Below are 21,567 nucleotides of genomic sequence, written 5' to 3'. Positions count from 1 at the left end.
ACTAGAACATGCACGCGCTTCGCGCGCGCCAACTGTTATTTTTTTATTTGTTATTATACTCTACATAATAAAATTATTACCGCATATAATATATACACAACTTGTTTATTTCTTGTGCTTCTAAAACTTTGGAAGGGGGTTACATGGCATGATTACAAATTCACATAGAATTTTTAACAACTATTTACGCTCATTTCTCGTCTCTAATACATTTTTCATTCATTTTGTACCTATATCAATCTCTGATAACATTTTACTAATAGAGAAATTTTGTTAGCATTTCTGTAAATATTTGTACGGTTGTAAAATTCATCGTTTTAAGATAGATTTTCCAAAGAAATAACCATCAAATCGACATCAATTTGATTTAATCAATGCAATTTATATCAATTCTCTCTTAATTTGATATCAATTCGATGGGTTATTTTTCACTGAGTTATGCGTGTTACTGTGAAATTGGCACCGCAAGTTTTCATAAGAGTTCTACTTGCACCCCAAGTAGTTCTAGAGTTTCTGATAAATTTCAGAAATAGTTCCGTTGATTTAGTTAAAAAAAATGAAATTTTAAAAAATGAAGTGCTAACTTTCCGTGGCACCTCATTAATAAAAATTAAACGTTTTAACAGCAGTTCTACTTGTACCCGCAATAGTTCTAGAGTTCCTGATAGACTTTAACAATAGTTCTGTACATTAAATATATTTAAGCAATTTTTTAATTTGACTGTTGGCACCGCACCACAAGAGTAAAATACCACTGTCTGGCGAGTTCCAGCCAACTTTATGGCATTTTCTAACAATTCTGCAATAGATCCAAAGCTTTTTGTAGGTTTCGTCGATAGTTCCGGTCTTTAAGCATTTTTTAACAATTTTTTTATTAGACAGCTGGCACCGTATTAAAAGAGTAAACTACCTTTTTATAGCGAGTTCCAAACGAGTACATAGCATTCTCCATAGCAATATATTTCTACAATAGTTCCAAAGCTTTTTGCAAGTTTCGTCCACAGTTCAGGCCTTTATGCATTTTTAAACAATTTTTTATTTGATTCTGGCTCGCACTATTAGATATTAATACTACGTTATTGTATTTAAACTTCAGCCAATTTTATGGTATTTAATATGTATGTGTTAGTAATGTAATTGACATTTTTTTAATTTTAGAGTTGGGTTAGTTAATCTATTTTTTTAACTAACAAGGGAACCTCACAAACCCGAAAATTCTGATTTAAATGAAACTTGGCATAAATGTAGATGGGGTAAATACATGAATTTAGGAATTTTTAGTTGGTGCTTATAAACGGTTTGAAGGGATGAAACCACTTTTCAAAGTCGAGACGTTTTTGCGTTTTCTCCATGTATCTCGCAAACTAAACAAAATATAAAAAAGTTTCATACAAAAGTTTTACAGTATAAATATTTCTATTTAACTGTTCTATTTATTTTTTCAGAAAAATTTGATTTAAAAAAAAAAGTTTTTTTTTTTTTGAAAAAAAAATTTTTTTTTAGTAATAAATAGCACAGTTAAATAGAGATATTTATACTGTAAGACTTTTGTATGAAACATTTTTGTATATTTTGTTTAGTTTGCAAGATATATCGAGAAACGCAAAATGTCTCATTTTTGAAGAATGGTTTCACCCCTTTAAACTGTTTATAAGCACCAACTAAAAATTTCTAAATTCATGTATTTACCCCTTCTACATTTATGCCAAGTTTCATTAAAATTAAAATTTTTGGGTTCGCGAGGTTCCCTTGTAAGTTAATGAAATTTAATTGATTATGAAATTAATTCTATTATGTTAAAAGTTACGTAAATATATACTAATTCTATTAAATTTACGTTAAGATTATTTTGTTTTTAGTTAAACAATTAATTTTTTTAAATAATGATTTAGAGCAAATGTTCATATAATATTTAATTAATATTTATTTAATATTAATTTAACATTTTAATGAACCGTTTAAAATAATATTTACATAACATTTTTTGTAATATTTATTTAAACTTTTAAAAAAATATTTAAAAAAATATTTAAAAAATGTTTATTTAATATTGATTTAATATTTATGTTACAAATAATTAATTATTTGAAATAATAATCTAGGACATATATTTATATAATATTTAATTAATATTTTTTAATATTAATTAAATATTATATAAATATATGTCCTAGATTTAATATTAATTTAAGATTTTAATAAATTTAAAATAATATTTACGTAACACTTATTTTATGTTTCTGTAATAATTATTTCACATTTAAAAAGTTGTTTAGATTAATATTTTTAAAAATATTTAAATTATATTTGGAAAGCTTCACTAACTGTAGCGTAAATCAAGTGTAAAGAGGAAGAGTGAATCTATGTAATGAAAGAGTCATAAAAGCGTTTTATTTATTAAATTAACAGAGGTTTTATTTATTAAATTTTATTTAATAAATAAAACCTCTGAGGCACAGATTGAAATATCGGAACATAAAAAAAGTGGAGATTAAGATAACATTGCACTTATTGAAACAATATGACATATTAACAATACTATAAAATTATAAGAAATGACATCTATTTTTTTTATTTTTTACGAACAGCAAAAATAGATCTTTTCATATTTTACATACTATTTCGCATATGTAAAAATCAGTAAAAAATTGTAATACTTTATATTTATTTATAAAAATATAAGTTAATTATACATGTTTAATTCTTCTGACAATATTTATAAAAATAATCTATAACAAATATGTATGCATTAACATAAAGTATTCATGGATCATCACGAAGCATTAGGATGCGTACGAGCTTCGAAGTCAAGCAACATCGGGAGTGGTTGATACTTGGGTGGGTGACCGTTTTTTCAAGCGCAGAAATTAAACATGTCCTAAAATAGGTACTGTGGCTGAGCTGAAACATGTATAGTCTTTTCTCCTTTATAAAATTATTGTAGAAATTTATTAGATTGATAAGAGGATGCGTTGAATTTATCAAAATTTTTTAATAATGCAATCAATTTTTTGTTTTTGTTGTAAATATGTTTAGTAAATATTTAAAAAATCATTTACCAAATGTCAAAAAAACATTTTCTTAAATTTTAAAACAAATATTTATTAAATGTTAAAAAATGTTAAAAAAATATGTCTAAACATTTAAAAAAACGTTTTTCTAATTTAAAAAAAGAAACTTATCTCACTATTTTTAATGTTTTTAGAAATGTTTTTTAAAATGTTTTTTAAATATTATTGAAAACATTTTTTAAATATTGTCTTGCTGATTGGGCTGCTTAAAACTGTAAAATATTGTAGTATTAACAAAGCCTAAAAGATGTTGTAATTTTAAATAATTTTGTTGCAATTTATTGCCTTTGTTGTGAAAATATAGTAGCGTTTAACTTAAAAAATTTACCACATTTAATAAAACTTCGCGCAACAAGATGTAGTAAATGCTTATAGGTATATATGTAAACTATAATAATAACTTGTAGCAATCTTTAATTCAACTTGCAGGCCTATAAATGCTTTTGTAGAAAACATATCAACATTTATTGTAAAGCAGTTTATTTTTTATAGTAAAGTGTTTAAGAGGTTTAAGTTTAAAGTAAAGTGAACAAATTGTATTCACAGTGACTCTAAACTATATGATAAGACAAGCAATACGTTACTACAAATTAATGTTAGCTGTTTTAAATATTTAAAATATTTTATGGAGTACTAGAATAACGCAATAAATTTTAACTGAATTTTATAGCATAATTTCACACTAATGTATAACAAGTTATTTTTAATGTATTATAATTATCTAAAACGCTATAGATAAATGTTTTATATCTTATTAATAAAATTTATTTGCGTGTTTGTTTCATAAAGTCACAGTTTTTGTGTTTAAATGTAACAAAATAAATTTATTACAAAATTATGGCTAATCTGTGTATTTTCTATTTTCTATTACATTATAATTTAAAGTTATTTATCTGACAAAATAAAATCTATAATGTTGTATTAGTTTTTTCCGAGAGATTTTTCTCAGTGCAGGGACGGCTTCCGGGAATATAAAAATACGTCCCGCTCGAGCGATAACGACATTTCAAGAGTCAAACTTAGATATCGAGCAGTAAATCTTACGCACACAGAAACAGTTCCAGCCGTCAGATTAGAAAGTAAAGATCTAAACGCTTCATTAGAATTTTTGATAGATAGCGGATCAGGCCCAAATATTATTAAACAACAATTTTTGAATCCTAGTATTCCGGTAAACAGAAATAAAATTCTGAAATTAACGGGAATCATGGCGCACTATGTGACCACCTTAGGGCTGGCACAGGTAGATATCTTAGAACGTCTAGTCGTTTTTCATTTAGCAGAAGATAATTTTTTTATACCACAGGATGAAATAATAGGTTCCGATTTTTTCAATCAATTTAAAGCAAATGTAAATTACAAATCAAATCAATTAGAATGGGATAATGTTAAAATACCATTTAAATCTAAAGAAATTTTAACTATCCTAATTCGGAAATCTATATTCAAATCGCTAATCCAGAATTAAAGGAAGGATACGTTCCAAAATTAAATTTGACCGAAGGAGTTTACTTAGATAATACTCCGGTCACAATACGAGACGGAAAAGCACACTTAAGAGTCAACACGACCGAAGAAGATTATAATGTATTCGTTCCTACTGTACGAGTATTCGAATTCGACGAATTAATTAATTCTAATTCAAATCCAAGTTCTAATTCAAATTCGAAATCTAAATCTAATTCAAACTCTAACTCTAATTCGAATTTAAATGCAATTATTAATTCTAATTCTACTTCGATTTCAAAATTGAATCTAAACTTAATTTCAAATTCTAACTCAAATCTTGATTCAACTTCTAAATCAAATTCAAATTCGAATCAAAATCTTAATTCCAATTCTAATTAAAAAACAAATTCAAAATCAAATTTAAAATCTAAATTTTCAAATATTTATGCAATTTACAATTCAAGCCTTGACGAACAAAACACGGCTTATGTAAAACCGAATAATAATTCTCAGTATAATAAAATACTCAAATTTCTTAAATTAGATCATTTAAATAGCGAAGAACGCATAGTCTCTATCGAGACATCAATAAAACAAAATGCAGATTGTTTTCATTTACCCGGAGAGCCTCTTAGATTCACTAATTATTTACAACATTGTATCCCTACAAGCGACAATCTTCCAATACATACACGACAATATCGATTCCTTTCCGTCCATAAAGAAGAAATCAATCGTCAGGTAAAAGATCTACTAGATCAAAATATTGTAAAACCATCCGAATCACCGTATAACACTTCGGTTTGGATAGCCAAAAAGGCCGCTTCAAAAGATAATAAGCGGTGGAGAATGATCCCAGATAACCAAGCGTAATTAATCATTTCAAGCAAACTAATACACTGTATGAGTTGCTAAATAGTTGTTGTTTGGTTGTCGTCATCATATTAGGAATGCAATCGTATTCAGCAACATGAGTGATTATAAAAGAATTCAGTTGATAACATTTTAAGGGCAAGCGGTCAGCAATATTAGTACGGTAGATTGTCAGCAATGTGATGGCAACATAACGACAACTGATGACTTGTCGTTGCGTCAACAGCGGTCAAAAGCATTTTGATGGCAACGTGACGGCAACGAAAAAGAGATGTTTTCTTTCGTGTGTCGCATATTTGTTCTTAATCGTTGCAGTTTTGTAATTGATTCTCGTTTTTAACAAAGTTAAAACAATGTAATTATTATATGTTTACAACAATTTGCCAACAACAAAGCAGCATATTGCACGAAAATAATCGCAATATTTTTTGGTAATTATTTAAATTAAGGGACACCGCGCCGATGACCTTGGCCTTGACATATGTTGTCAAGGACATCACCCTGAGTAACTTTTTTTTATAACTTAATCGGCGGTCATTGTTTGTTAAAGAGTTATTAACAAAAAAAGTTTAAAACATGTATAGTCTTCTCCCTCTAAATTATCGTAGAAATTAAACGATGCTAGACTGGTGAGATTACGTTGAATTTATCAAAATGATTGAATAATGCAAACAATTTTTTGCTCTCAAAACATTAAACAACTTGTTGCCGTCATGTTGCTGTCACAAATTAATCGTCGGGAGAGCAAACCAACATCAACAAGTTGCCGTCAACATGCTGTAGTTTAGTGTCGAATTCACTACAACCTAACCCAGCTAGCCAGGCCTGTTAAAATCACATATCGTGAAAGCTTTACAGCAAGGATTGTTTCAATTTTGACAACAATTTTATGACAAGTAATTGCCTGTTGCTTTGTTTTCTAAAAGTTTTGAGCAAATTTACGGCAAAAGTTTTCATCACACGATGCTGCAAATAACAGAGAAAGACTTGTACATAAATATTACGTATAGAAATTACAAGATTTGTTCCGACACAATAAAATGCAAAATTTAAGCAAATAACAGAGCAAACCTTGCTACACGACATGACAATAAATTTATGGCAGAAACAGGAAATCTTGTTAAGCACAGAATAACGGCAAATTAGTAGCAAAAACAAAATAAAACTTGCCGAGCATACTTTCGCAACAAAATTGCGACAAGGTGTGTCCGTAAACAGCTTAGTTTTTGTTGGCAAGGCTTGTCGCAAATAGTATGACGCACATTTTATGTAAATAATAGGGTTGCATTATCGGGTTTTAAACTTTATTTCTGACTTTACTATCTATCTCGAGATGGCGCATTTCTCGTGAAAAAGATTTACCTACTGGATTAATAAAAGGGGCTCGTCGAGAACAGAGAACCAAGTACGATTGCACCATTCACATTTAATATTGGACTAATCAGTCTAATATTTCAGTCTAATAATCATTTTTGTTGATCTAAATTTCGAAAATATTTGTCCTGTTCTTGCCACAAATTTGCTATCATATTGTGCATAACAAGGTTTGCCTTGTTTTTGCCACAAATTTGCTATCATGCTATGTTCAGCAAGGTTTGCTCTATTCTTGCCACAAATTTGCTATCATATTGTGTACAGCAAGGTTTGCCTTGTTCTTGCTGCAAATTTGTTGTTATGCTTTACTAGTAAATTTTACCCTGTTATTTGCATAAAATATGCGTCATACTATTTACAACAAGCCTTGCCAGCAAAAGCTAAGCTTAATGCGGACACACCTTGTCGTAATTTTGTTGCAAAGGTTTGCTCGAGTTTGCGGCAAACTTCGCGCAAAGTTTGCGTCATTTTGCTAGCTGGGAAGATGCACAATGCTGAAGCATCTTGTCTCGAATTTCTAGAAATTGGTTACTGCAACAGTTGACTGCAACATGACGACAACTTCATAGGTATTTGGTTATCTGGGGTACTAGATTTCAAAGCTTTAAATGACTATAGGTGATGCATATGCGCTTCTTAATATAACTAATATCCTTGATCAATTAGGAAGCTAAGTATTTTCAATTTTTGATTTAGCTTCCGATTTTCACCAAATACGTATGCATCCGGACGATAGTCATAAAACAGCCTTTTGAACTCCCCACGGTCATTACAAGTTTCAACAAATGCCATTCAGTTTAAAAAACACTCTAACTACTTTCCAAAGATAATGGATCGAGTATTAACCGGAATACAAGGAACAGAAATATTTGTTTATTTAGATGATATTGTTTTATATGCAAGCTCACTAAGAGAACACGAAATTAAATTTGAAAAACTAGCACAAAAATTACGCGAAGCAAATCTTAAGCTACAACCAGAAAAATGTGAATTTCTTCGAAAGGAAGTTATTTATTTAGGCCATGTAATAAGCGAAAACGGTATTCATTCTGATCCTAAGAAAATAGAGGCAGTAAACAATTTTCTAGTACCCAAAAATCCGAAAAACATCAAACAATTTCTCGGTTTAGCAGGTTATTATTGTAGATTTATAGAGGATTTTTCTAACATCGCAAAGCCTTTAACAAATTTATTAAAAAAACGGAGTAGAATTTAAATGGAATCAAAGGGAACAAGATTTTTTCGATACATTAAAAAATATTTTATGCAAAGAACCGATATTACAATACCCCGATTTTTCTAAGCCATTTGTTGTAACAACCGACGCGTTTTAAGTCAAGAGCCAATAGAAAAGGACCGCCCAATAAGTTATGCTTCCCGTGTATTAAATGACGCTGAGAAAAATTATTCAACAATAGAAAAGGAATTATTAGCGATAGTTTACGCAGTAAAACATTTTCGACTTATCTTTACGGGAAAAAATTTGTCTTAGTTACCGACCATAAACCATTAATTTGGCTTCATAAAGCGAAAGATTCTATCTCACGAATAGCACGTTGGAAAATTAAATTAGCTGAGTATGACTATGACATTGCTTATAAAGCCGGGAAAACAAACGTAAACGCGTTATCGAGAAATCCTACGAAACGTATTTGCATGATACAACCTCCATTCGACAAAATCGAAGAATTTCCAGAAGACGAGGAAGCACACACTAGAAACACAAATCCACAGCCTCTCAAATTATCACGCGAAAAGGAATAATGTTAGAAGAGACAGACCTCAAATGTAAAGCAGGTATACAAACCCGTGGAGCAATTTCAACGCAGGAGGAAGGCGTATGACTTACTCAGAAAGAATTGCGAGAGCTTTCCTTTGTTCAACATAATTATAAGTTATAGAAGCAGAAATACACGAAGAACCAAAAAACGAATTTCGGCCTACAGAAAACCTGGATTTGGAAGAACACAACAACGCACATTCTATTTTCCCTCCCTCCCTCTCTGAAGAAGAAGAGATAAATCCTGTATCAATACCTAATCAAAATGTTACAGATACAATTCCGACCATACCACCAAATCTACTACAGATTATAGATAACTTGACAAGAGATTTAGACAACGCCTATGACCACATTGATAATGATAACAATCGCAACTCATCTATTAACAGTATCAACGAAGACAAACATGACTGTACTAATCAAAACCACAGAAAGAACGACGATATAAACGACACTAGCAACAATAATACTAGCTACAGTGAAAGCGATACCGATAACAATACCGATACGATAATGACGATGACGACGACAAAATTGACATTGATAAAAATTTTAACGAATTTGATCCAGACAGAACCGATGATTTTAACGACGCGCAAATGGTAACGCGATCTCAAATACATGGTATCGTAAATAGTCGTGATCAATTATTTATGCATAAGGAAAACTATTTGTATTTCATGAGTACTGACGGTAAGCCTTGTGACAATGGATCCAAAAATCTCCAAGAAAGAAAATTAATTCTACCAGTAACTAATTTACAAACAGGAAAAGTAGCACTAATTAAAAAACGAAATAAATTTTATTTTATCTTAATTTGCAAGGATAAGATAAGTGACAAAGTAACAAAAGAAATATTACATCAACTATCAATTTCGCTTCACAAAACACTAGCCAAATACTCCAATAAAAATATTAAGCGTAGCAAAAAGAGCAGAAATTGACGAGAAATTTTAAATAAAATTCTATTTTTGATTGTATACGCAAGTAATTAATAGCCCTTTCAATTAAATTAATTATCTGTCATAAATTAATAAAAATACCAGATATTGAAAAACAAAAATCTATTATAGAAGAGTCATACTCATCAATAATTGGTAGACATAAGGGAATAACAAAAACCTACAACTGCATCAGACAAAATTTCTATTGGGATAATTTAAAAATTAAATATACAAAATTATATTAATCATTGGTTACAATGTCAAATAAAAAAATTAGTTTGTATCAAAACGAAGCAACCTATGTTAATAACAGATACTCCATATTCTGCATTTGAAAAAGTATCAATGGACATAATCGGTCCATTACCAACAACTTCCCAAAATAATTCTTACATATTAACTATTCAAGATCACTTAATAAAATTTTCTCTTGCTATTCTTTTGAAATCTTTCACAGCCATAAGTGTTGCCGATGCTTTTCCAGAATTCTTTATTTGCACCTTTGGAGCTCCCAAAGCAATACTAACAGATCAAGGCAGCAATTTCATGAGTAATTTAATAAAGGCAAAGAAATTTAGAATAAAACAATTTAAAACAACTTTCTATCCACAAGCAAATGGAGCTTTAGAGATCTCATTTAGTTTTAGTTGAATTCTTAAAACAATTTGTAAACAAATTCACAGAATGGGATAAATTAGTACGATGCGCTGCATTTTCATATAACACAAGTACACACGAAGCCACTGGATACACTCCATATGAGTTAGTATTCGGTAAACTAGCTAGACTTCCTTCTAACGAAATCACTAACGATATAGAATCAAAAACATCGGACGCTTATTTAACACAGCTTATGACAGATATACATAATTTACAGGAACTAGCACGAGAAAATGTAATAGCCTCCAAATTAAAGTAAAAAAAGTACTACGATCGAAAGATCAGTCCTCCAATACTTTCAAGTCGACGATAAAGTTTTTCTATTATGCGGACAAAAAAAGGGCAAACTTGGTAATCAATATTCTGGACCTTATATAATATCGAAAATATTGCCCAATGATAACATAAAATTTTTTGTAAAAGGAAAACAGAAAATTGTTCATCCCAATAAATTAAAAAAGGCTAATATCGCCTAAAACATGAAAGAAGAAAACAGATTTGAATTGTGCCGCGTAACAATCCAAATCTTTTATTTTAAATATAAGGAATTTAAATTCTAGATATACACATTTAATAATTAATAAGATTACATGTACGCGCAATTATTGAATACTATATACAATTTTTTATACATATAAACAATAACTTATAAGACAAATATAATGATTAATCGACCTTTTACTGGCCAGATTTATTAGTTAGATATCACACAACGTTTTGGCCCTAGGTTTAGGTTTTTTTCAAGTATTACAATAATTAATAAGAACACTTTTTTTGTGTAGTGATTGTTATAAATTCGCTAAGAATTTGTTGACAGTAAAACCTTCTAAATAAAATTTACTATTTTATTATGCAATAAAAATATAGACATAACAAATGTCTCCAAAATTGCCTTTTGACATACACATATGTTTATTTGGCAATTGATGATTTTACGTCACACCTAGCACCCCTACCACTAAATAAAAAATTCGGACCTACGGTATAATTTTTTGCTAATTATCTGCTAATTTTCTGCCTTAGTCCCAAATTTTTTGCTTCTACCCGTTTGCAGGAAATTAAGATTAAAAGTGGGGGTGCTAGCTTCACATGACGCTAGCAGCCCCACTAAAAAAAATAAAAAACAAAAAATCAAATACATCAGAATTTTCTGCTCATTTTAAGGCTTTAAGAAACTGTAAACAAATATTAAAAATATCAAATGGTTATCTAAATACCGGTACTCAGAAACATTATACTGCAATATTATAAGAGAAAATGGTTAAAACAACAAGCTACCAAAACAGTACTATACCGAGACAACTTTAAAAGTTTTTCTTTAATTAATTACTTGTATAATATACAATTTGACAATTTTTAATTTGCAAAATAAATTTAAAAAGTCTAAAATTCACACAAAAAAAAACAAAAATAAAGTACTATTAAAAATTTATTTGCTGCATCGACTGTGGTATTAAAATGTTCCTCTACTTTTCTGCTCTTAAAATATCAAGATCCCGAATTTTTTGCTCAACACATAACATGTGCAACTTAATTGTTATTCCGTGCACGCAAGAGTAAACTACCTTAAAGATGTTATTTGCTGCATCGATTGTGGTATCAAAATGTTCCTTTATTTATCTGCTTACAAAATATCAAGTCCCGAACTTTTTGCTCAACATTCAATTTGTGTAACTCAATTGTCAAGGTGGAAGTGCTGACGCGCACGCAAGAGTTACATGTCGAGCAAAAAATTCGGAACCTTGATATTTTAAGAGCTGAAAAGTAGAGGAACATTTTGATACCACAGTCGATGCAGCAAATAATTTTTTTAAGGTTGTTTACGTTTGCGTGCGCATCAGCATTTCCGCATTAACAATTAAGTTACACAAGTTAAATGTTAAGCAAAAAGTTCGGGAATTGATATTTTGTAAACAGATAAATATAGGAACATTTTGATATCACAATTGATGCTGCAAATAACATTTTTAAGGTAGTTTACTCTTGCGTGCGCGGAATAACAATTAAGTTGCACATGTTATATTGAGCAAAAAATTCGGGATCTTGATATTTTAAGAGCAGAAAAGTAAAGGAACATTTTAATACCACAGTCGATGCAGCAAATAAATTTTTAATGGTACTTTATTCTTGTTTTTTTGTGTGAATTTTAGACTTTTTAAATTTATTTTGCACGGTTACCCGAAGATATCTTGGTTGACGCATATTACGAAGAAACTATTTCCACTCGGCATGTAATGTTTCTAAAATATTTTATTTGAAATATTACACTATATACAGCAATATCACAAAAATATTTCACGACTATTTCTGCAATACTTCTGCAATGTCCGCGATCATTTCAAGTGCAATCTTTTTGAAAGATTTTAATAATATTTTAATAATATTACTAAAATAGTTCTGAAACATATCTATGCAGATAGCAGAAACATTTCAGAAAATATCTTAAATACATTTTATCCAAGAAATTGCAGATACACTTAAAAAATATTATTGTAATATAATAACTCCCTCAAAAATGTATTTTTATACAAAACGTTCTCAAAAATGTATTCTTGTAAAAGAAGAAAAAATATTTTCTCTACAAAAGTAATGATATGAGGAAAATACGCCAACTATGAAAATGGATGTTCATACGAATTAGAACATCTACTTTTACAAATACTTATTTGTACAAATATTACAAATAAATATTTTAATACAAATAAATAAAAAGCAAGTTGCGATTGATTTAAAATTTTATATACGAGCTTTCTAATGATGTAGAAGAAAAATCCAATACGAGCAGTTGCGACACAATTGCAAATATTAAGTTAATTAAACAATTAAAGTTGAAAAATTATGAGTATTTCGGTAAAATTTGTTGTAGCATCTGACAGCAAGTTGCGATTGACTTAAAATTTCATATACAAGCTTTCTAATGAAACTGCTTTAATTGTTTATTTAACTTAATATTTGCAATTGTGTCGCAATTGCTCGTATTGGATTTTTTTTCCACATCATTAGAAAGCTTGTATATAAAATTTTAAGTTGATCGGATCTTGCTGTTAGATGTTACAGCAAATTTTGCCGATATTATTGACAATTAAAAAATAAAATAATATAATAATTACGGTTTCTAAATAATTTTATAAATTAAAATATTATATTTTAGTTAAATATATATATATATACATATGGGAGTTTATTGTTAATAATTTCAAATTAAAAATAAACATTAGAAATAAACATTTATATCTAAGGAATTGACCCTACTCGGTGAGCCTAAAGCATACTGTCGTGTAGAGAGGGAGAGAGGAAAAGAGGAAGAGGGGGGGAGAGAGAGAGAGAGAGAGGGGGGGGATAAATATATCTAAATCTTACTGATTTAGATATATTTTTGACCCATAACATTTAATCCTTCCGTTTACAATAATAGCGATTCTATCAGCAAGAAAATCTGCAGCTTCCATGGAATTTGTTGTCATTATATTGTCTTGTCTTTTCTTATATCCTGTAAAACGATATTGCGTATTTCACACAATTTCTTTATTATATTTTATTACATATTTTATATTAAAACTATCTAATACTTATAGAAAATCAGTTATCATAACCCAGGCAGCAAGGTGACGTCCACTGGACGTCAATAATTTGTCATTTAAGGTCGCGGACGTCATGTTACCAAATTAAGACGTAATAGTAACGTCATTTTTTGACCTATTAATTACGTCAGTCATTTATCCATCTTACAACGTATTTTCGACGTCATATTCTTGACTAATTAATAACGTCAGTTAATTGATATTTTATAAATATATTATAAATATTGCGTGCTGTCTAGAGTATAATTTAGCTTTATTAAAAGAACAGAGCAAAAATTTTTATAAGTTTTTTCACATGTTACTTCGCATATGTAAAAATCAGAAAAAAAACTGTAAATTTATATGTATTTATAAAAATATTAGTTAACTACAAGTTTCATGTTTCTGACTATTGAACTGATCTATAACAAATATGTATTCATGAGCATCAAGTGTTCATGAATCATCACGAGGTGCCAGGTTGCGTACGATCTTCGAAGTCAAGCAACGTCGACGGCGGTTCAGAGTTGGATGGGTGACCGCGGAAGTTAGGCAATCCCAGATGTGGCTATGGTGTGGTGGGTAACGATGCTTGTTGAGAAACAACGTAAATTTTTTTTTTTACATTATAATTATGTTATTTCAATATTTTCACAATGCAAGTACTGCATATATAAAACATATACCCAAAATATTTTCTAAAACGTCAAAATAACGGCGACTTTTACTACCTGGAATAGTTATAAAAATGACGTTAAAATGTCGTCTTTATTGTGACGTCAACGGTCTGTGACATTAAACCGTCATTTTAAGACATCAATTAGTAACGTCTGCTTTGTCATAAAATGACAAAAAAATGACGTCAATTAGACGATACCTTGCTACTTGGGAAGTAACAGGTAGCAAGATGACGTTAATACGACGTCAATAATTCATCATTTAAGATCGCGGACGTCATGTTACCAAATTAAGACGTAATAGTAACGTCATTTTTTGACCTATTAATTACATCAGTCATTTATCCATTCTACAACGTATTTCCGACGTCATATTCTTGACTAATTAATAACGTCAGTTAATTGATCATTTTACGATGTATTAATATGGTTTTATTAGTGACTAATTATTGACGTTAACTATAATTCTGTGTAATAATTGACGATTTGACCTCAAATGACAAATTATTGAGGTCTAGTGAACGACATCTTGCTACCTATAACTATTAATCGTTATTTAAAGATTGGTTAATAAACAACATTATTAAAATTAATATATTTTATATAATTAATACTATCAATATTTTAGAATCATCCTAGACAGTATTATACTTATGATAAATATTTATTAATATTTATTAATATTTATTTCTTCAAAATATTATATAATATTTTACACATATTTTATATACACAAAGAAAAAAATGTTTATTCAACATATTATTAAAATATAGACTAAATATTTTATATAATATTTATGGTAAATAAAAGATAAAGATTTGTATAAATAATATTTTGTAAATATTTATAAATATTTCATAAATATTTTTATAATATTTACAATAAATCTTTATGATTTGTCAAATCTAAGACCACAAAAATATTTATAATATATTTAAATAAACATTATAAATATTTTATAAATATTTTATAAATATTGCGTGCTGTCTGGAGTATAATTTAGCTTTATCAAAAGAACATAGCAAAAACATATTAGTTTACTTTTAAAAACATATTAGTTTACTTTTTTAGTGCGGTGCCAGCCGTATAATTAAAAAATTGTTTAAATATATTTAATGTAGAATACAGAGCTATTGTTAAAATCTATCAAAAACTGTAGAACTATTACGGGTGCAAGTATAACTGCTGTTAAAACGTTCAATTTTTATTAATGAGGTGCCAGGGGAAAATAGCACCTCATATTTTTAAATGTCATTTTTTTTTAACTAAATCAACGGAACTATTTCTGAAACTTATCAGGAATTCTATAAAAAAACTTTATGTATATACACAATTATGATATTTAACTATTTTTTAACAATTTATATAACATATATGTGTGTGTGTGTATGTGTGTAAATTCTAGGATTATTTGTAATCAAAAAATAGACAAGAAAAAGACGGAAATAGATTGATAAATAGAGAGCGAGAGAGAGAAGGAGAGAGGGACGGAAAAGGAAAGAAGAAAAGAAATATAAATCCAGGTAATGATATTAAAAAAATACATACTTATCTTTTAATATTATTTATATGAAAAACATAATTATTTATGATATAATATTTATTACACAATACTAAGTTTTTTCAGAGATAAATACAGAAAGAAATAAAGAGAGAGAAAGGAAAAGAAAGAAAAAAGAAAAACAAATACAAAATCAGGTAATGATATTAAAAAATGCATAGCTGTTTTTACAAAAAAGCCATTTATATAAAAAATATATTTATAATATAATACTTAATACACATCATGTTTTTTTGTAAAGCTGACAGCGCGATTGATTTAGACAGCTACGATAAAGTAATAACAATTCGTAAATAATAGTTCGTAAATAAAAAGGATAGGTTTGATTTTGACAGTTATGATAGAGTTTAAAATCTTATAGAGTTTAAAAGGTAAGATTTCCGAGAGAATAGGAGAGGAGTAAAAAAAGTTATGCGTGTGCGTGTGCGTTCGTGGGTTTGTCTGTGCGTCTCGTCGCGTCCATTTAAATTTTATTATATGTTTATGAAAAAAAGTTATGCGTGCAAGCGTGCGTGCGTAATGAGTGAAAAAAGTTCTGCGCGCGCGCGCGCGCGTGTGTGTGTGTGTGTGTGTGTGTGTGTGTGTATGTGTGTGTGTGTATTCATGGGTGCGCGTCGCATGCATGCATGTGTATAAATAAATTTTAATTACTATTTTTTTATTATGTGTGTATGCGTGCAGTATGCGTGTACAACTACGATAGAGTTTAAAAGGTAAGATTTCCGAGAGAATAGGAGAGGAGTGAAAAAAGTTATGCGTGTGCGTGTGCGTTCGTGGGTATGTCTGAGCGCGTCGTCGCGTGCATTTAATTTTATTATATGTTTATGAAAAAAGTTTATGCGTGCGTGCATGCGTCCGCTGTCAATGTTTGTTGCGTCCTATTTCGCATTCGAAGAATGTTGTGTGTGTGTGTGTGTGTGTGTGTGTGTGTGTGTGTGTGTGTGTGTGTGTGTGTGTGTGTGTGTGTGTGTGTGTGTGTGTGTGTGTGTGTGTGTGTGTGTGTGTTCACGGGTGCGCGTCGCGTGCATGTGTGTGTATACATAATAAAATTTTAATTATTATTTTTTTATTATGTGTGTATGCGTGTGTATGCGCGTGCAAGCGCGTGCATGCGTGTGTAAATAAATTAATTTTAATTTTATTTTTTTATTAAAAAGTAATTAATTATAATTTTGTTTATGTGTTTGCGTGACAAAGTATGTCTGTGAAAAAAATTATTTGTGCGTACGTGCGTGCGTGCGTTTGTGCGTGGATGTATTCGTGCGCGCGTGGCTGTGCCTGTGCATGTGCATGATTCAATTATATTTTATATTTATTATTTTATATATATTATTAGATATCACAGACGCGCTATTTGACACCTTGTGTAATAATACAGTAATTCAATTTTTATTATAAAATATAAACAAACTTATGGGTAACATAGCAATGTAACATAGTAACGTGATGTAAATAAAACAGAATTAGCAGTATTACTTGAAAAGTTGTGCTAACGTGACAATAACTGTTTGTGAGTGGAGTAAACATTTTGCATAATAGCAGTTTGTAAAAAAGGTAATTAATTTTAATTTATGTGTCTGCGCGTGCATGCGTGTGTATAAATTAATTTTAATTATTATTTTTTGATTATGCGTGTATGGGCGTGTGCGTGCATGTGTTTAAATAAATTAATTTCAATTACTATTTTCTTATATTATGCGCGCGTGTGTGTGTGTGTGTGTGTGTGTGTGTGTGTGTGTGTGTGTGTGTGTGTGTGAGTAAAATAGAGTAAATTATTTACATGTTTAAAATATCTGATAAAGCTTGAATACTATAAAATATAATATCAACTTCTTTTATAGAGAAAACAAAGAATACTATAAAGAAAAATTTCATTTAAAAAAAAGAAAGTAAATGAGAAAAAAATCTTTCACTTAAGAGAAAAAATAAAGCGAGGGAGGAGCCTCTAATAAAGAAGAATTACAGAAGAGTCAAAAGTAAGAAAGAATCTCTTTCCTTTATGTACATTACAGTACATTAAAACCGTATGAATATTTATTGTTGAAAAATTTAATGTAATATTACAAAGTAAATCACATAATGTTTATCTATAATTAATTTGTAAAAGATAAAAATAAATAATTTTTTAGAAAATATTTTAAAAATATAACATTAAATAACAATATAAATAAAGCACATTAATTTATTGTAATATAAAATTTAATATAAAAACTCTCAATATACAATATTTTGATATTTTATAATAAATTAATTAATATTCATATTATTGCTTGTAATGTTGTGTATATATTGTAACGAGCCGTTCCTCCGCCACGTTAAGGCATATAGATACGAGGCCGTTACCCTCCTACCTCGTGTAGTCCCCTCCGCTTATCTCGATCTCCCCGCACATCTCCGCTCCTCTTGTCACCAAACGGGGGCTATAAAAGCCCTCCGCTGGTGATAAGAAAGCAGATCTCCCCGGTCTAGCGTACTGAGCCGACCGATCCACTCAGCGAATTGAGCTGAGCATCCAGAGCACGCACTGAGTGCCAAACATAACCGCAAACCCGGCCTCCTGCACTAGCGCGCATTGAGCGCTTCCTCGCGCCACGCAGTGAGTGGCAGAACACCGCCCCGCTCGTCACCCGGATCCCGGTACGCGTATTGAGCTACCGATCCCGACCGCACACGGGGACTCCGTATTGAGGGGAAACCGCCGACGCGGAGGATCATCCACGCGGGATGATCCTCGACGATAATAACAGCTGATCGTCGAACAGCTGATCACCGTGGCTGTCGAGCCGAGCTCCGCGCCGTACCGCGCAGTCGCGCACCGCCGCGGCCAATCGTGACGCCGCACCGACCGACTCGGTGAATGCGAACGCCGCACCGTACCGCGCAGCCGCGACCGTAACGCCGCAGCCAATCCGGCTACCACCGCGACCGACACGAACGCCGCCACGCATTACACCGCCGCGATTACACCGCCACGAGTATTGTAATCCGTAAGACCGGCCGCTAACGCCGATCGACGCACCGACCGATACACGGGCCGTACGCCCGCCGCAGCCAATCCGGCACCGAATAACCAACGCGCACATGCGCTCCGCGACACACGTCGCCAGAACCAATCGCCCGCGACTCGCATAGCGAGATCTTAGTCGTAAGTTGTTAGAGTAGGGACTTTGTATATATTAGCTAGGACATTCTAGAATAAATATTAATTGTTAAACGTATACCGCTTGCCTTCATCATTCATTCAACCAGCCCGCCGCCCGAACCCTGAATTAACCGCGACTATCCGTAGCACATTACAATTAAAAATTCACGGTTACAAAATGGCGCCCGAACTGGTTGAATGAATAGGCAAAATACCGCGATAATGCCGACCACGAGCGATAAACTCCGCACCGGCGGACCAGCCAAACAGGAGATAATGGACGGAGGGACCACGGCCGACGACAGCAGCGCAGACGAAATCGAAACTGTCCGAGGGACCCCCCGAACACGACGCCGGGGTACCTTCTCGGACACCGCCGCACTACTCGATACCGTCCGCAAGTGGGGTGCCAGTTTGACGGAAAGGACGGCGTCGCCTTCCTAGAGCGTCTTGAGGATCTACGCCTTAGTTACGGGCTGACTCAGGCACAATTGCAACGGTGCCTTCCGCTGCTTTTTAAAGACCAGGCGCTACTCTGGTATCGCAACAACCGGGACGACTGGAGGAGCTGGGCAGACTTTGAGAAGGATTTCCGGCGATACTTCGTGCCCACCAGGACCCGCTTCGAACTAGAGGCCGAAATCGCCCGCCGAACTCAGGGGCCGAACGAGACCGCACGGGAGTACGTGACGGCACTCCAGACTTTGATGCGCCGCCACGGAGGGATAACCCCGGAGGACCGCCTGGAGCGCATCTATCATAACTTGCGGCCGGAATACCACCTATATGCGCGCCGCAATGATTTCCTCGACCTCCCGGGACTACTGCGGCTCACCGATGACTACGAGCGCGCCAGGCGTTATGAACGGGAATATCAACCACCAAAGGGCAGGGAGAAGCCGAAGACCGCCGCCGCCGCCATCATCCCTGCATACGACTCCCGCGAGTGCTGCTGGGGGTGCGGGCAACGAGGACATACCCGCCGCTTCTGTAAGAGACCCCCGAAATTATTCTGCTCACAGTGCGGGAAGGAGAGGGTACTCACCCGGAATTGCCACGGCACGCCGGGAAACGCCAAGCAGACCGAGGAGAACGAGGGGGCCCCCCGGTCTACCGCCAGCCCGGACACCGGCGCGTAAGAGCCCAGCTGCCGAGCATCAGCCCCCGAAATGAAACAACCGATCCGCGACCATGGGGAACGATCGAGATCGCCGGGCAGCAACACGACGCCCTGCTGGATTGCGGCGCAATCCTTTCCTACGTGGCCGAGGATACCGCCGAACGTATACGACCGTACGCCCAAGTCCGCCGCATCGCCGCCGCCGTGCAACTGGCCGATGGACGAACCGGCCGAATCGACGAGGAAATGCGCGTCCAAATACGCCTGGGGCGCTACCGCGGACTACAGACCTTCCACGTGCTGCCAGGGCTGACCTCCACCGTTATCGCCGGCGTCCACCTGCTGCGCAAAGCCGGGTTCCGCTGGAGCCTCCCTACCATCGCCGCCTTACGACCCGCCGAGACATCTACCGCTGAGCCAACCGCCGGACTCACCGCCTGCTCCGATGAACAAAACATGGAACTACAAGCGCTGCTGGACGAGTTCTTGCCGAAATTCACACAACTAAGGGGCACCACGCCGCTTACCGAACACCGCATCCGCCTAAAAAGTGACCAGGAACCAATACGGCAGCGATACCGAACGTTTAACCCCGCTCTACAGGGAATCATTGAGAAAGAGATCGACGAGATGCTGCACGAAGGACACATCGAGCCTACCAGCAGTCCCTGGAACTCCGGCGTGGTCTTGGCGAAGAAGAAAGACGGACGGTACCGCTTCTGCATTGACTTCCGTAAGGTCAACGAAGTCACGGTACGAGATGCCTACCCGCTACCACCAGTGCAACACATTCTCGACCAACTACGAGAAGCCCGTTTCTTATCAACCATCGATCTCAAGAACGGCTACTGGCAAGTCGCCCTGCACCCGGACAACAATGATACTGTTTTATGTCTACCTTAAAACTATGCAACTTAATATGGCTCTGTATAGTTGGCTGAATTAAAAAAAGTGAATTTTATGTAAATATATTATTTGATATATATGTAGAATTTTGCTAGATTGTTTCTCTTTCTTATGCTTTAATGTATATAATTCGGTCCTTAAAACATTTTTCAAATACTAAAGCTGGTATTGATTAATTTTTTAGTTGTACAAATACAATAAAACTTTGTTGCAAAAAGAATTAAAGTTTCATACTGTTTCATGTGAAAAAAAAAATTGAAAAAAAAGATTTTTATAATTTTTTCACATTTTTCGACCTAAAAACCGCTATAACTTTTTTGGACTTTATTTTACACAAATGACAATGAATTCTGAAAAAGCGTAAAATCTAACAAAATTAAGCTTTTTTTTTTAAAGAAACGGTTTGTCTTACATTTTTAATATTTTAAGTATTATTTATTGTTATTT

The 21,567-nt window shown here is 33.0% G+C and overlaps 3 protein-coding genes across 3 annotated transcripts in view; 2 read left to right on the top strand and 1 right to left on the bottom strand.

Moving 5' to 3' along the window:
- The window catches only part of LOC118645134, a 198,243-nt gene extending 179,811 nt beyond the window's left edge, over positions 1 to 18,432 (bottom strand). The window contains exon 1 of the mRNA XM_036285629.1: positions 18,304 to 18,432. The gene's annotated coding sequence lies outside the window, so the exon portion shown is untranslated. The remainder of the gene's footprint in view (positions 1 to 18,303) is intronic.
- LOC105830221 (biogenesis of lysosome-related organelles complex 1 subunit 2-like) lies at positions 8,531 to 10,413 on the top strand. Its single transcript, XM_012669421.1, has 4 exons — positions 8,531 to 8,564; positions 8,822 to 9,028; positions 9,121 to 9,243; positions 10,178 to 10,413. Exons 1-4 carry the CDS (start codon positions 8,531 to 8,533, stop codon positions 10,411 to 10,413), a joined length of 600 nt encoding a protein of 199 aa, XP_012524875.1.
- An 884-nt stretch (positions 18,433 to 19,316) lies between the features above and the next one.
- LOC118645194 lies at positions 19,317 to 21,117 on the top strand. Its single transcript, XM_036285820.1, has 3 exons — positions 19,317 to 19,506; positions 19,617 to 20,036; positions 20,117 to 21,117. The coding sequence occupies exons 1-3, from the start codon at positions 19,317 to 19,319 to the stop codon at positions 21,115 to 21,117; spliced, it is 1,611 nt and encodes a 536-aa protein (XP_036141713.1).
- The last annotated feature ends 450 nt before the right edge of the window (positions 21,118 to 21,567 follow it).

The sequence above is a fragment of the Monomorium pharaonis genome, chromosome 4, assembly GCF_013373865.1.
Source record: "Monomorium pharaonis isolate MP-MQ-018 chromosome 4, ASM1337386v2, whole genome shotgun sequence".
NCBI classification, from domain to species: Eukaryota; Metazoa; Arthropoda; class Insecta; order Hymenoptera; family Formicidae; genus Monomorium; species Monomorium pharaonis.
Note: the sequence above shows the minus strand (reverse complement) of the source record. Positions and strands in the feature narration are given on the sequence as shown.